The sequence below is a fragment of the Somniosus microcephalus genome, chromosome 10 (assembly GCF_052327205.1).
Source record: "Somniosus microcephalus isolate GS21.2 chromosome 10, FLI_Smic_1.0, whole genome shotgun sequence".
Classification (NCBI taxonomy): domain Eukaryota; kingdom Metazoa; phylum Chordata; class Chondrichthyes; order Squaliformes; family Somniosidae; genus Somniosus; species Somniosus microcephalus.
In genome coordinates, this window is record NC_140996.1 from 167,015,848 (window position 1) to 167,030,081 (window position 14,234).

At 39.5% G+C, this 14,234-nt stretch overlaps 1 protein-coding gene across 2 annotated transcripts in view; it reads left to right on the forward strand.

Annotated features, from left to right (window-relative positions):
• ddx10 (DEAD (Asp-Glu-Ala-Asp) box polypeptide 10) overlaps positions 1 to 13,592 on the forward strand; it is a 74,548-nt gene extending 60,956 nt beyond the window's left edge. Inside the window, exons 10-14 of one of the 2 annotated variants that reach the window (XM_085999108.1) lie at positions 3,749 to 3,850; positions 9,401 to 9,488; positions 10,361 to 10,449; positions 12,865 to 13,324; positions 13,474 to 13,592. In XM_085999108.1, the coding sequence (XP_085855234.1) occupies positions 3,749 to 3,850; positions 9,401 to 9,488; positions 10,361 to 10,449; positions 12,865 to 13,324; positions 13,474 to 13,494 (760 nt within the window). In that variant the 3' untranslated portion in view covers positions 13,495 to 13,592. The remainder of the gene's footprint in view (positions 1 to 3,748; positions 3,851 to 9,400; positions 9,489 to 10,360; positions 10,450 to 12,864; positions 13,325 to 13,473) is intronic. The other variant, XM_085999109.1, reaches the window with a different exon arrangement.
• The last annotated feature ends 642 nt before the right edge of the window (positions 13,593 to 14,234 follow it).

Sequence of the window (14,234 nt, forward strand, 5' to 3'; positions counted from 1 at the left end):
CACACACTACTCCTGGGTCAGACTAATCCACTTCATTCCCCAGGACTAGATCCAGCAATGCCTCCTTCCTCATTGGGCAGGAAACATATTGATCAAGAAAGTTCCCCTGAACACACTTTAGAAATTCCTCCCCTTCTCTGCCCTGAACACAATCACTGCCCCATTCAATATTGGGGTAGTTAAAGTCTCCTATTATCACTACTCTATAGTTCTTGCACGTCTCAGTAATTTCTTTGCAAATCTGCTCCTCTATCTCCTTCCCACTATTTGGTGGCCTATAAAATACACCAAGTAGCGTAATAGCTTCTCTGTTGTTTCTCAACTCCAACCAAATAGATTCTGTCTTTGATCCCTCAAGGACATTCTTGCTTTCTAGCACCGTAATATTTTCCTTAATCAAAACTGCTACCTGCTTCCTTTTTTCCTTCTCTATCTTTCCTGAATACCTTGCACCCAGGTATATTAAGCATCCAATCATCTTTTTTTGAACCAGGTCTCGGTTATCGCCACTACATCATATTCCCACGTGGTTATTTGCACCTGCAGTTCACCAAACATATTAACTGCACTTTGTGCATTTACACAACTGCACTTTGTGCATTTACACACATGCACAGCAAACCTAACTTAGACCTCATTGTATTTTCTATGTTCCCACCTAATTCTGTATTATTTCTAACTCTTTAACTGTCTCTCTTAGTCCTCCTGTGCATCTGATTTATGCTATTTTATTCTACATCTTGGTGCCCAACCCCTGTCAAATGAGTTTAAACCCACCCCCACAGCACTAGTTAACCTGACTGCGAGGATATTGGTCCCTTCCCTGTTCAGGTGCTACCCGTCCATCTTGAACAAGTCCCTCCTGCCACAGAACTGGTCCCAGGAATTTGAAGCCCTCCCTCCTGCAACATGTTTCTAGCCATGAATTAACCTGTCATATCCTCCTATTTCTACTCTCGCTAGCGTGTGGCCCTGGGAGTAATCCAGAGATTACTACCTTTTGATGTCCTGCTTTTCAAATTCCACCCTAGCTCCTTAAACTTTAACTGAAGGATCTCAACCCTCTTTCTCCCTATGTTGTTAGGTTCTCCCAATGACCCAGTGGTGAAAGCACCAATCAACTAATTTAATAATGAAATACTAGTAGCATTCCTAACTGAGTTGGAGGGTATAGTATTTACATCACAGAAACAGGCCATTTGGCCCAACAGGTCCATGCTGTGTTTATGCTCTACACGATCCTCCTCCCACCCTTCTTCATCTAACCCCATCAATGTAACCTATTCCTTTCTCCCTCATGTGTTTATCTAGCTTCCCCTTTAATGTATCTATGCTAGTAGCCTCAACTACTTCTTATGGTAGTGAATGCCACATTCTAACCACTCACTGGGTAAAGAAGTTTCTGCACAATTCCCTATTGGATTTATTAGTGACGATTTTATATTTATGGCCCTTCGTTCTGGTCTCCCCCACAAGTGGAAACATCTTCTCTATGTCTACCCTATCGAACCCTTTCATAATCTTGAAGACCTCTATCAGGTCATCCCTCGGTCTTCTCCCTTCTTGAGAAAAGAACCCCAACTGATTCAATCTTTCCTGATGGGTATAACCTCTCAGTTCTGGTATCGTTCTAGTAAATCTTTTTTGCATCTTCTCCAGTACCTCTATCCTTTTTATAATATAGGGACCAGAACAGTACCATGTGTGATCTAACCAAGGTTTCATACAAGTTTAACATAACTTCTTTGCTTTACAATTCTATCCCTCTATAAATTAATCCCAGTGCTTTGTTTTAATGTGTTGCAACATACAAGAATCATCACTGATTTCTGGTGATTGAATAAGTGGAATTGTGTTTTTATTGCGTAGTGTTGTGGGATTCCACAATTGTTGATTGCATGGAAACTGTAGATAAATAGGAGATAGACTGTAGATAATGTATGTAACAGCAAAGGGGAGAGGAAATGTGTTTTTGTAGTGTTGGGAGGGTGGTTCTGGGCAGTAAGAGCATTGGTGGGATCTGGGAGGAGTGAAGGCCTGTGTTGTTGGGGAAGACTGAGGAGGAGCGTCATTGGGTGCAGTAGCCGGGAGGAGGTTTTGGAGTGTGGGACCACTGGGAAGGGGTTGCACGGTGTGGAAGTGGTGAAGGATGGACTCTGGGTGTTGGGATATGGGACCATTGGGGAGGGAAATTGCTTGGTAAAAATACCAATTGTAGCAGTGTATGTTTGACAAAAAACATCCACTGTTTATGTGGGTAAGTCCAGATGCATTTACACTAACTGTAGCATTGAAGTGAAGTGGTTTTGCTTTGCACCAGCACTGTAATTATAGTTCAAGTATAGCCTGTATCAAGAGTCGGGGATTTTCCTGGCACTGCGGTGCTTCACAATCAGTTTGGGTCTTAATATGTGTGTTGCACTCCAAGTTTAGTGTCATTGTGAAGATGAAACAGCTTTGCACTGAAGCTAAACTTGTATCATGAATGCGCTGCCAGAGATCAACCTTGGATGCAGTATTTTAATTGTATTTAATTAAATAATATTTTGGGGATACTTATCCCAGTTATAATTATCAGTTTAAAAAAAATGATGGGTTATTTAAAGTTTAAATATGTGACTCAGAATTTGAAAAGGAAGAAGCTAATGAATAATTAAGATCGCTCTGGGCAGTCTAGAGGCTCTATCAATAAAGCTTCACCTGCCACCTGAATTCTCTTGCCAACATTTGCAGAAGTTTTGCCAGGCTTTGGCTAGGTTAGCAGATGGAGCTCTGCTAATGACTTCAGTGCGCCATCTCTTTGCAAATGAAGAAAAGCTCTCGAGCTGTTTTTTTGCAGATAAACTGAGATTTAAATTTTCTCTTCTATGATTGATAGTACTGTGATTGTAAGTATGATTTACTTAAGCAAACTTTGTGTACATTGTCAATTGCACATTTCCTTTGTGGAGAATATATGAACACCTTTTCTGTGAACATTCTTTGGGATTTTTGAAAGTGTCTGTTATTTGTACGCGCGTAAGTGTTTGGGTTTAAGATCACCTGACAAATACAAGAGCCTGCAACAGATGTGTTTGTAGTCTATAACATGTATGGCATTTCCTGATGACCTAACTGTTGATAAACCTGTAATAGTGGCATCACAAAGTAGTGAATAATGTTTACCATTGCACTAGTGAACCTAAAAACAAGGCATCTAAGCATTTTTATAAAATTTTATAAATTGTGTGTAAATTTTAAAGATTTGATATAGAGTGAAGAATAATGGAATGATTTAAAGCTGTAGTCTAATCTCATCATTTGTAACCCACTGAACCTTGCAAACTGTCTGAACCCCTCAATCAGTTTACAGCCTTGGAACATCCAAATATCCATTATTCTGTAAAACATGGCTATAGTATAGTTATTCCATCCAGTTGAAAATATTTAAGCTTTTGTCGTACAGACTGATGTCAAAAGTAGTTTGTGCCATTCACCAGTGCTTTTTGCCCTAGGTTCTGCTTACGTAATTGGCTAAGTTGAAGAGCAGAGAGTAGTAGACATGTAATTTTTGTGAAGTGTTTTGAGATGTTTCTTTGATATAAGGTGCTTTATAAATGCAAGTTTTTTTTTACTTGTGCACTGTTAGGGGGAAGGAAGAGGAGGAAATAAATCTAATTGGGCATTGCTACTTTGAGTTTTGATATTCAATTGATGTGAATTTTAGTATAGATTGGTATTTAAACATAATGTATACTTTATTTTGTAGGTACAAGGAAGGTGGTGAAGCATTGCTAGTACTACTTCCATCTGAAGAGAAAGCCATGGTGAAACAGCTGGAGGAGAGAAAAGTCCCCATCAACAAAATAAAGTAATACTTTTATCAAAGTAACATCCAGAACTAAAGTGTGGTTGTGTTTCTACTTGTATATTATACCGGCTAAGAAAATGTTGTAAAAATGTTTACATTGCCTGAAATGGAAGTATTACAAGTTCAAAGCAATGCACTTGAATCACCTTTTGTTTTTGAAAGTTTCATTAATGGGTGGTTGCTGGTGAAGAAGTGTGTACAACTGTGAGTTTGGGTTATAACATGCTTTTTTTTAGATCAGGATAAAAATAATATTTTAGTTTTGCTGATCTATGTTTGTACATGGTGGGGGAGCAACTCTTGGTTTGTAAGAAAAGAATGTCTGTGAGCTCAGGATTTTGGTAAGTTTGTTATTCTCGTGAACAAAGCATCTTCCAGGTGTGTTTTCATTAAGTCATGAAAGCCTCCTTTACATTTTAAACTATAAATTTAGATACATTCCGTATTCACCATCTACTTTGTTACGGATTCACGCACTCCGATGTGCAAAATAAAACCTGCAGCTTAAAATTAGTTTAATGCACGCAGTTTGGCATTGAACTGGTTGGTTTGTTTGTTTTGTTTTCAATAGGAATGTAAAACTTAGTAGGTTTGCTGAAGTTTAAATATTGATTTGCCCATGATGAAGCACATTTCTGGTTCCATCCTGGTTGAAGCAAAAAGTTTAGCAGGTGGAGAATGCAGTGAGATATTTCTAAAATAAAGCAGGCCAGCCCAGTAGCACAGTATACATGAGGTTGCCAATATTCTGCACTGTTTTTTCTTTTTTCAGTAACTCTTAGTATTGAAGTTTACTTTCTAGTTTTTCCAAACCTTTTAGATGCCGTGCCACCTGCTGAAGTGATAGCCTGTAAATTTCTAGTCTTTATGAAGTGGCATGTTTAGATCAATTCACTCGAGATCATTTGTTTTTCTTTGGGATAATTTTGCTGGTTACTTGGTATAAACATAGGAATATAATCCTATTATGAAGAGCTGTGTACTCCTCAAGTAGGGTGTACATAATCTTTCCGCTTTATAGACTTTGAAAAATAAGTTCGGGAAGCAATGACATAATGGCCCAGAAATTCGGGTCGGGGGCTTCCCGCGGGTGCAAGCCCCCGATCTGCACTTAACCTTGCGCGCCGGCCGTTGAGCTGTGGGCCCCCGTGGAATTCCGATCTGGGGCCTGGTCCAGCTGCCGGTGCGCAGTGCTTGCGTATCCCAGGGACGCAGTTAGTTCGATGCGTCCCCTGGGATAACGTGGGCCATGGAGAGCCAATCGGAGCAGGGAATGCTCCATTCATAAGTCTGACAGGAAGTGCTGTCAAACTTAGAAATACTACGGGCCCCAAAACCGCACTAAATCTTCAAATAAAAAAAAAATTAAAAAAAAATCACATTTTTTAAATAAACTATAAATTACATGAAATAACTATTTTAAACAATAATTTAAATTTTTGAAAAAAATAATTTTATTTTCTAACGGGGCTAAAAATAAGCTTACCTTTCGTTAAAGTATTTAAAAATAATAAACCTGTGGAAAAAAATGTTTTAATTTTAATTAATTCACCACTTACCTTGTAAAAAGCAGGCCTTGCGACTGCTTTTTACATGTCTAACTTCTGCACACTTACCTTCCCGGGAAAACCTGTTTTAAAAATAAATAAATAAATAGATAAATAAATAAACCCCCGAAGTTCAATGCGCACGCGCAGCCTCTCCTACGCACGCGTTCGACCTCTGAACCCCTGCTTTCATGGGAACGGAAGTGCCGGTTTCCTGCGCATGCGCAGTGCATGCAGGAAACCGGCACTTCCATTGGGTCTACGGGCGAGTACCCCGTGCGTACTCACCCGTGGAGACCCGAATTTCTGGGCCAATAGCTTAATGAATGATGCATTAATCATAAGAATATCCTCGAATATACAGCTATAATCTTTGGTGGGCTATACTATGGACAAGAATCATTTATCGTAATTAAATTCTATGGTCTTGTGATCTAAATAGAAATTATACCAACTACAGGAACAGTGAGAATACAATTCCAATTTTTCAAATTCCAGTTAAGCCTCTGTCTGCAGCACTTATTGTAACTATGTTCTTGAATATTATTCTTAAATAATGCAAACTGCAAGTATGGGAAAAGAATTGTAGCTGTACCTTCCGCAACTGTTTTTGGAGGCAGATGGGCAGTTATTTTGAAAGTTGACGCAACATGCTTTAAACAGTCTTTCCATTGTCTTGCCTTTGGGCAAAACAAGTGAAAGAGTCTAGAGTTTTATTTTCCATCTTGCCCTACGTAGTTCACCATAGAAAGGCATCTCGAGGTGTTCTGTATGCTAATTAAAAAAAAAATGTATATTTGGATGATGGTGGTGGTGGTGAAAATGGCCCAGAAATTTGGGTCGGAGGCTTCCCGCGGGTGCAAGCCTCCGACCTGCACTTACCTAGCGCGCCGGCCGTTGTGCTGTGGGCCTGCGTGGGATTCCGATCCTGGGCCGCCTCCAACTGCCGGCGTGCAGTGCTTGCGTATCCCAGGGGCGCAGTTAGTTCGAAGCATCCCCTGGGATCACGTGGGCCGTGGAGAGCCAATGGTAGCAGGGAATCTGTATTCATAGATTTGACGGGAAGAGCTGTCAAATATATGAATATATGAATACAATTCAGCCCCAAAACATCACTAAAACTTCAAATAAATTTTTTAAAAATCACATTTTTATAAAATAACTATAAATTACATAAAATAACTATTTTAAACAATTTAAATTTTTGAAAAAATTAATTACAGTTTCTAACGGGGCTAAAAATAAACTTACCTTTCTTTAAAGTATTTAAAAATAATAAACCTGTGGAAAAAATGTTTTAATTTAACTTAATTCACCACTTACCTTGTTAAAAGCAGGCCTTGCGACTGCTTTTTACAAGCGTAGCTCCTGGAGACTTACCCTCCCGGAGAAAGCTGCAAAAAAACGGAAGTTCCAGGCGTACGTGCTGCCTCTCTGGCACACGTGTTCGACCTGTGAACCTCTTCCTTTAAGGGAACGGAAGTTCCGGTTTCCCGCACATGCACGAAACCGGCACTTTCGTTGGGCCTACGCGTGAGTACCCAGTGCGTACTCACCCATGGGGACCTGAATTTCTGGCCCAATATCTTCTGTTATGACATTCTCAGGATTTTGCTTTAGTTCTTTCCTTCTCTGAAGGCAGTGATTCACACTGGATTATGGTTTCATGGACCTGAAATCTATCCGGTACATTGCCTGCTCACCTGTTCTTCATAAGTAAATCTAGACGGTGAGTTGCCAGGCTATTTGAGTGGAGGGCATCGCAGTTAAAACTTGTCTTGTCTGCATCAGATGTTGACGCACGCACTTTCCAGAGGGGGTCACTGGATTGCCACTACAGGAAACTTTGGTTTATCCGGAGGTTAACTGTCCGGAATGCTCGAGCCACCGGCAAAAATCAGGAGCCGTTTCGTTAGGTTTTTTTTCTTTTCGTTGCTTTTTTTTCACCAGTCAGGCTCTGCAAGGTCTCGCTGAAGCTGTTGCTAAGCTACAGAGACGCTTGCAAGGTACAGCCGACTGTTTAGAAGCTGTCAGGGTTTGTTGCCAGATACGGAGCTCAAAATCTCCGTATGTTTTAACATTAGCGCTGGTTTGTCCGGCAGTTTTGATGGGACGGCAACAGCTTGGTGCCAGATAGCGCAAAGTTTCCTGTAATATTTTCTGTCAATACAGTGTTTATAGAGAACACCATCCTGCCTGATGATTGGGGCCCCACCCGAAACATCAACCTTGGCTGCTTACTACTTTAACCGAGATTAGCTATCTCGGTCCCCCTGGTCTGCAGAGCCAAGTACCATGCCAGGGGGTGGATTTATCTCTGTTTTGAAAGTGGAGATTCCAGTGCGTCAGTTCAACCATTGTAACCCAGTTTCCTTTCTCCTTTTAGTTCAGGTTGAAGGTGTGAGAACTGCACTTAACTTCACTATCTGTTACGGCACTCATAGGAATGATGAGTGTTCATAGTTTGTAATTTAAAAGTGCATTGGTCTTGTCCAGTGTTTTTTTTCTCGGACGTGCTGCGGAGCTATTCAATTTTCCCCATATGCATAGTTCCTTCTGTGTAGTTTGAAAGTCTGCCAGAAGGTGCTGCCAGTGACGGAAGAACACACTGTTGTAGAAACAGAAAATGCTAGAAAAATGTAAGACATTAGTCAGCATTTGAAATAAAGACTGGTGAATGTTCTGAGCAGGACCCTCTAAGTACTGAGTGTGCTTTATACATGTTGTAGTCTCCTGTATTTACAGTGTAAGGCACATGTATTTCTCCAAATCCATTTACAAATGGGAATCTTAATAACTAGGCTATATTCTTTAAAAATCAGAATGCATTAAAATTTAAAGGAGGCGGAAAGACCGCCTACTTCCACTTCCTGTAATATCGCCAGTCTCCGACCCTGCCTCAGCATCCATGCTTCTGTTGCCTCTAGATTCGACTATTCCGATGCTTTGCTGGCTGGTCTCTCATCTACCACCCTCCTTGAACTTCAGCTGATCCAAAGCTCTGCTGCCTGTATCCTAACTAGCGCCATGTCCTGTTCACCCATCACTCCTGTGCTCACTGATCTACATTGGCTCCCGGTCCAGCAACGCCTGGCTTCTCATCCTTGTGTTCATAGCCCTCCATAGCCTTGCCCCATCTTATCTCTAACGTTCTCCAGCACTACAACCCTCCAAGATCTCTGCATTGCTCCAATTCTGGTCTCTTACATTACAACAGATTCTACTTCAAGCAGTACTTCATTGGCTGTAAAGTGCTTTGGAACGTCCGGTGATCATGAAAGGTGCTATATAAATGCAAGTCTTTCTTTTTCTTGTGCATCCTTGATTTCCTTCACCCATCCATTGGCAGCTGAGCCTCCAGCTGTCTAGACCCTAAGCACTGGAATTCCCTCCCTAAACCTCTCCACCTCTCTACCTTGTTCTCCTCCTTTAAGATGTTCCTTAAAACCTACCTCTTTGCCCTGTACTAATATCTCAAATTTTTGACTGATGATGCTCCTGTGAAGTGCCTTGGGACGTTTTACTATGTTAAAGGTGCTATATAAATGCAAGTTGTTGTTGACAGGTTGGCAGTGACATGGATAATTGAATTGTAAAAAATGGATACTCGTTATAAACAGGATAACCGCTTAAAATTAAAAAAAAAAAATTGTGCTACTTTTCTTCCATGGGTCTATTCTACCTTTGGTGCTTGAGGAAATCTGGCATGGCAGCATGCCAAAAGCTGCTAATGTTTTTCCTGTTTTGAAAGCAGCACATATATTTACAGCTAAAACTGATTAAAATTTATATTTTGTGCCAAGGTGCTTTAAGTTGTCCTTGCACTTGTGTCAGTGATTACACCAATTGCAAAAATTAAAATCTATCCTGTAATCTTGTTTTTGACTCTCTTGGTCTTAAATTTGCTTATTTTAGGAGCATTTTATATTTTTATTGTAGATTAATGGGTTGTTAGCAATTAAATTTAAAAAAAAGTAATTACTGTTTTGATCTTTTTAAACAGAATAAATCCAGGAAAACTAACAAATGTACAGACAAAGCTGGAAGCTTTTTTAGCTCAAGAACAGGAGCTGAAAGAACGAGCGCAACGGGTGAGTCTTTCAGTTACTGACAACTTCTACTGTGATGATACCTTTTTGATGCTTTTGATGAATTAGATGTAAACACAGTAAGGGGTACAATGGATTATTGCTTGTTTCCCCTGCAATCGGTAAATATAGGACATCAGGCACTTTATAATCACAAAGATACTTGGTAGAGATTAGCACAGCAATGCATGTCGAAATACTGTACGAAGTTTTGTTTTCCCTCAAATGGAAATTTGAAAATTGATTAATAAACTTGTGCAATTTTCATTGCAGTGGTGCTGATAGTTGTATTAAGCTAGTCTTTTTGTGATCAGATTTGTTTAGTGTCTTTGAACAACATACAAGGTAATGATTTAATCTGTTTAATACTGTAATTTTTTCATTAGCCTAATTTTCTTAAAATGAAGACCAAATGGAGTAAAAAAAAAACAACTATCCTGAAGACTTTTATATAAAAATAATTTAAAGAAATATATTGCCATGATGGCCTGTTGGGGCCAGAACCTCAGTCTGCCCTAAACATGGCCATTAACGTAGGCGGAGGCAGGGTTGGGGACTCCTCATGTTGGGAGCTTTCCCATAATCTTGGCCCTCAACGGGACTTGGCATAGGGACATATTCTCTCAACTCTTTGGTTTTAATTGGGATATTGTAACATTTAAGTAGCACTGCTTGGGGAAAAACAGCTGCGTTGTACAGGATCTCCAAGCTGGCAAAATCAGCTTGTTTGCCGATTCTTTTCCATGTGTTGAGCTGTAAATCACCCTTTCAACATGTTGAAGTTTGAGGTATACATTGTTGAACTAAATAAATTGTTACTTTGAGATTGTTTATAATGTATGAAATGTGCATTAAAGGTTTTTGTTTTATTGCAGTGCTTTGTGTCCTATGTGCGTTCAGTCTACCTTATGAAGAACAAAGATGTTTTTGATGTTTCCACAATACCATTAAAGGAATATGCATTGTAAGTAATATTTTGTTGTTGGGGCCGGGGAGGTGGTGGGTGGGTGTTGAAGATAGGTGGGCACATAGCAGCAAAATGAGGGATATCTTTACCTAAAACAAAACACGTGTCCACTTTCAGCAACAAGCAGCAGCGTCATGCACTCCCAGGCCAGCTATAGCTTGGACAGATAGGAATTATGGGTCCCTTTCCTCTTCAAAAATTTCACCTTGCAAAGAAATTGCATTTTCATGCACACAATTTAAACATCAATGTCATTTCACTGCAATGTGATTTTATGCACAAGATCAACAGAGGTCAAATCTTGGTTACAATTAGTATGATTTGTGCTGTCATTTTGGTCTATCGTCATTTTAAGTTCATTTTTCCCACTGTCATTCTTCATATTCCTCTGGCTTGCAATGCTGCATAATAAATCTGACACCTGTTTGGTTAAGAAGAAATTAGGTTTTTAATAGACAACCACCTGTATTATTATGCATTCTTTTTCGCAGTTTACTAGGACCCCATATCTGGTGGCATCAGAAAGCTTTATTATTTCTTTTGCTTGCTGCATAACTTGTATATCAAAGATTAAGGTGCCATCAGTGATGAGTACTCGTCACCAGTGTACGTGACTTAGACCCTTTTGGAAAAAAAAGTTAGTTTGATATTTCTATTTCCCATATTACCAATAGGTGAAATTGAGGTAGTGGAATGCTGCAAGTGTCGGCATGGTTACAAGACACCTGCTGATGAAATGGGTACATGAAAAAAATTCTTTCAGCCCATGTTACTATGCTAAGAGAATTGCAATTGCATTGAAGTTCTGTTGCAACCATTTGTAGAGAGAATAGAATGATAGTGGAAAATGGGTGGGCTGGTGGCAGCATGCATTCTTGCTGCCTGAGCCAGGCTCTTTATTATTTATCTTCAAATGATGAGCCGTGGATTTTAACAATAGTTCCAAGCTAAAATATGTAAATTAGGCAGTGATCTATGTAAATACCTTTGGAGTCTATAGAAGCACCAGCCATTTGATAGTGGTGTATAGTTAGTATATAGTTTTTTTGGTAGGCGGAGAGCAAGGAATTGATGTTGGCATAAGCTTTCTTATGTATTCAAAAAGCATACAAGTGGTATATTTCCAAACCCTGCGAGGGAATGCTACTGGGAATAAAGTTCCATAGTCCTAATTTATATATTTAAATTAGTGTATTAAACAGACCAAATACTCTGGTATTGTTCCTTGCATATATTACCCTGTTCGATGTTATTATTACTGTGCTCTTTATGGATAAGAGTTAACTAAACAGATATTTGACCTACACAAAATATTTGCAGAAGAAAGAAAGACTCGTGCCTTTCACAACCTCAGGACGTCACAAAGCGCTTTACAGCCAATGAAGTATTTTTGAAGTGTTGTAATGTAGGAAACACAGCAGCCAATTTGTGCACAGCAAGGTCCCACAAACAGCAATGTGATAATGACCAGAAAATCTGTTTTAATGATGTTGATTGAGGGATAAATATTGGCCAGGACACCGGGGAAAACTCCCCTGCTCTTCTTCGAAATAGTGGCCACGGGATCGTTTATGTCCACCTACGAGAGCAGACGGGGATCTCGGTTTAATGACTCAGCACCTCTGACACTGCAGCGCTCCCTCAGTACTGCACTGGAGTGTCGGCCTAGATTTTTGTGATTTAAAAAAAAAACGGAAAGCTAGAAATGGGTATGTGGAAAGAAAAGCCTAGAACTGATGAGTATATCAATATATAGTTATCTCTTTATGCGACTCATAGTAAGTTTTGCTAAATCAATGGTGCACTTAATATTTTATTTAAATCTTTTAAGTACTGTGTACATTTCTGGTCTCCATATTATCAAAAGGATATCGAGGCACTGAAGAGGGTGCAAAAAAGATTTACAAGGATGATACCAGAACTGTGAGATTATACCTATCAGGAATGGATGAACAGGCTGGGTCTCTTTTCTCTTGAAAAGAGAGGCTGAGGGGTGACCTAATAGAGATCTTTAAAATTATGAAAGATTTTGATAAGAGTAGACACAGTGACTGTTTCCACTTGTGCGCAAGAGCAAAATTACAGGCCATCAATACAAGATAACACAGGAAATCTAATAGGGAATTCAAAAGAAACTTCTTTACCCAGAGTGGTGGGAATGTGGAACTCGCTACCACAGTGAATAGTTGAGGCGAATAGTATAGATATATTTAAGGGCAAGCAAGATAACTGTCTTGGGAATAAGGGTTATGCTGATAGAGTTAGATGCCGAAGGATGGGAGGAGCTCAAGTGGAGCATAAACGCGGGCATGGACTGATTGGGCCAAATGGCCTGGTTCTGTGCTGTATATTTTATGTAATTCTATAATTCTGTGTAAGTTGTTAAAGATGTAAAATGTCTTCCAATTACAGCTCCTTAGGCCTTGCTGTACCTCCTCGAATTAGATTTCTTCAGAAAGCACAAAAAGAAAGAGAAATGTCTTGTACAAGAAATGTAGCACACAACAACTGGCCAGCTGTTGCTAAAAATGCTGCAGCTGAAAGCTCACAGGAAGATGCTGATGAGGAATTGAAAGACTTTAACGCTCAATTTAGGGAACACAAATCCCCTTCCCAACTAGAGACTAGGGAGAAAACCAAAGTTAAAAAAGCTGCCAAGGAAAAAGTGTGTGATACAGATGAAGATTCCAGTGATGAAGGTAGAGATCCAAGTGACCAAGATGATGAAGTGGAGAAGAATAAAGGAGCAATAGCATTTCAGTTTATTGATGATGATGATGATGATGATGATGGTGGTGAAGATAATGATGACCGTGACCTGCTTATAGTGAAGCGGAGGAATGTTTTCGGCTTTGAAACTGAAGAAGAAACAGTAAGTTATTTTTAATTCATATTGAGGATAAGGAACAAAATTAGAGGCTAGTTTGTTTAAAATAGTTTACACTTTCTAGCTCCTGTTTTGTAGCCGCACGTGTGGTGTTATATTTCTGCCATCACAACTCGTATGCATATTTCTTGCAGCTGATTGGCTCAAATGATTAATTTCATGAAACAGCAACAAATGTGAATTAAGATGACGGACAACATTCAAATAAAATTGAGGAATGTGGATAGGAAAATTACCACCGATGAATTGTTAATCACTTATGAAAACAACAAATCAAATATGAGCAATCAGCAAAATATTTCAAAATATGCTTTCTCGCCATCCTTGTTTGCTCCCTAATAGAAGTATATATTTCTGAAAATTTTCTAAGATTAAAAAGAAAAGGCACATTCCTCATGTCTTCATTACTTTGTTTGTCTGAGGCATGTTCCTGTTTAAGGTGGCTATGGGCTAGCATTTGAGGTAGCACCTTAGACTGGGTATTATGTAATGAAAAAGGATTAATTTGCAATCTTGTTGTGCGAGGCCCCTTGGGGAGGAGCGATCATAATATGATAGAATTCTTCATTAAGATGGAGAGTGAAGTAGTTGACTTGGAGACTAGCATAAGATCCAAGAAGAGGACATATAAATTGGCCAGAAAAAGCAGCAAACGTGAGCATTGGGAGCAGTTTAGGATTCAGCAAAGGAGGACAAAGAGATTAATCAAGAGGGGGAAAATAGAATATGAGAGTAAGCTTGCAAGGAACATAAAAACCGACTAAAAGCTTCTAAAGATTGGTGAAGGCAAGCGTAGGTCCCTTGCAGTCAGAATCAGGGGAATTTATAATGGGGAACAAAGAAATGGAAGACCAATTAAATATATACTTTGGTTCTGTCTTCACAAAGGAGGACA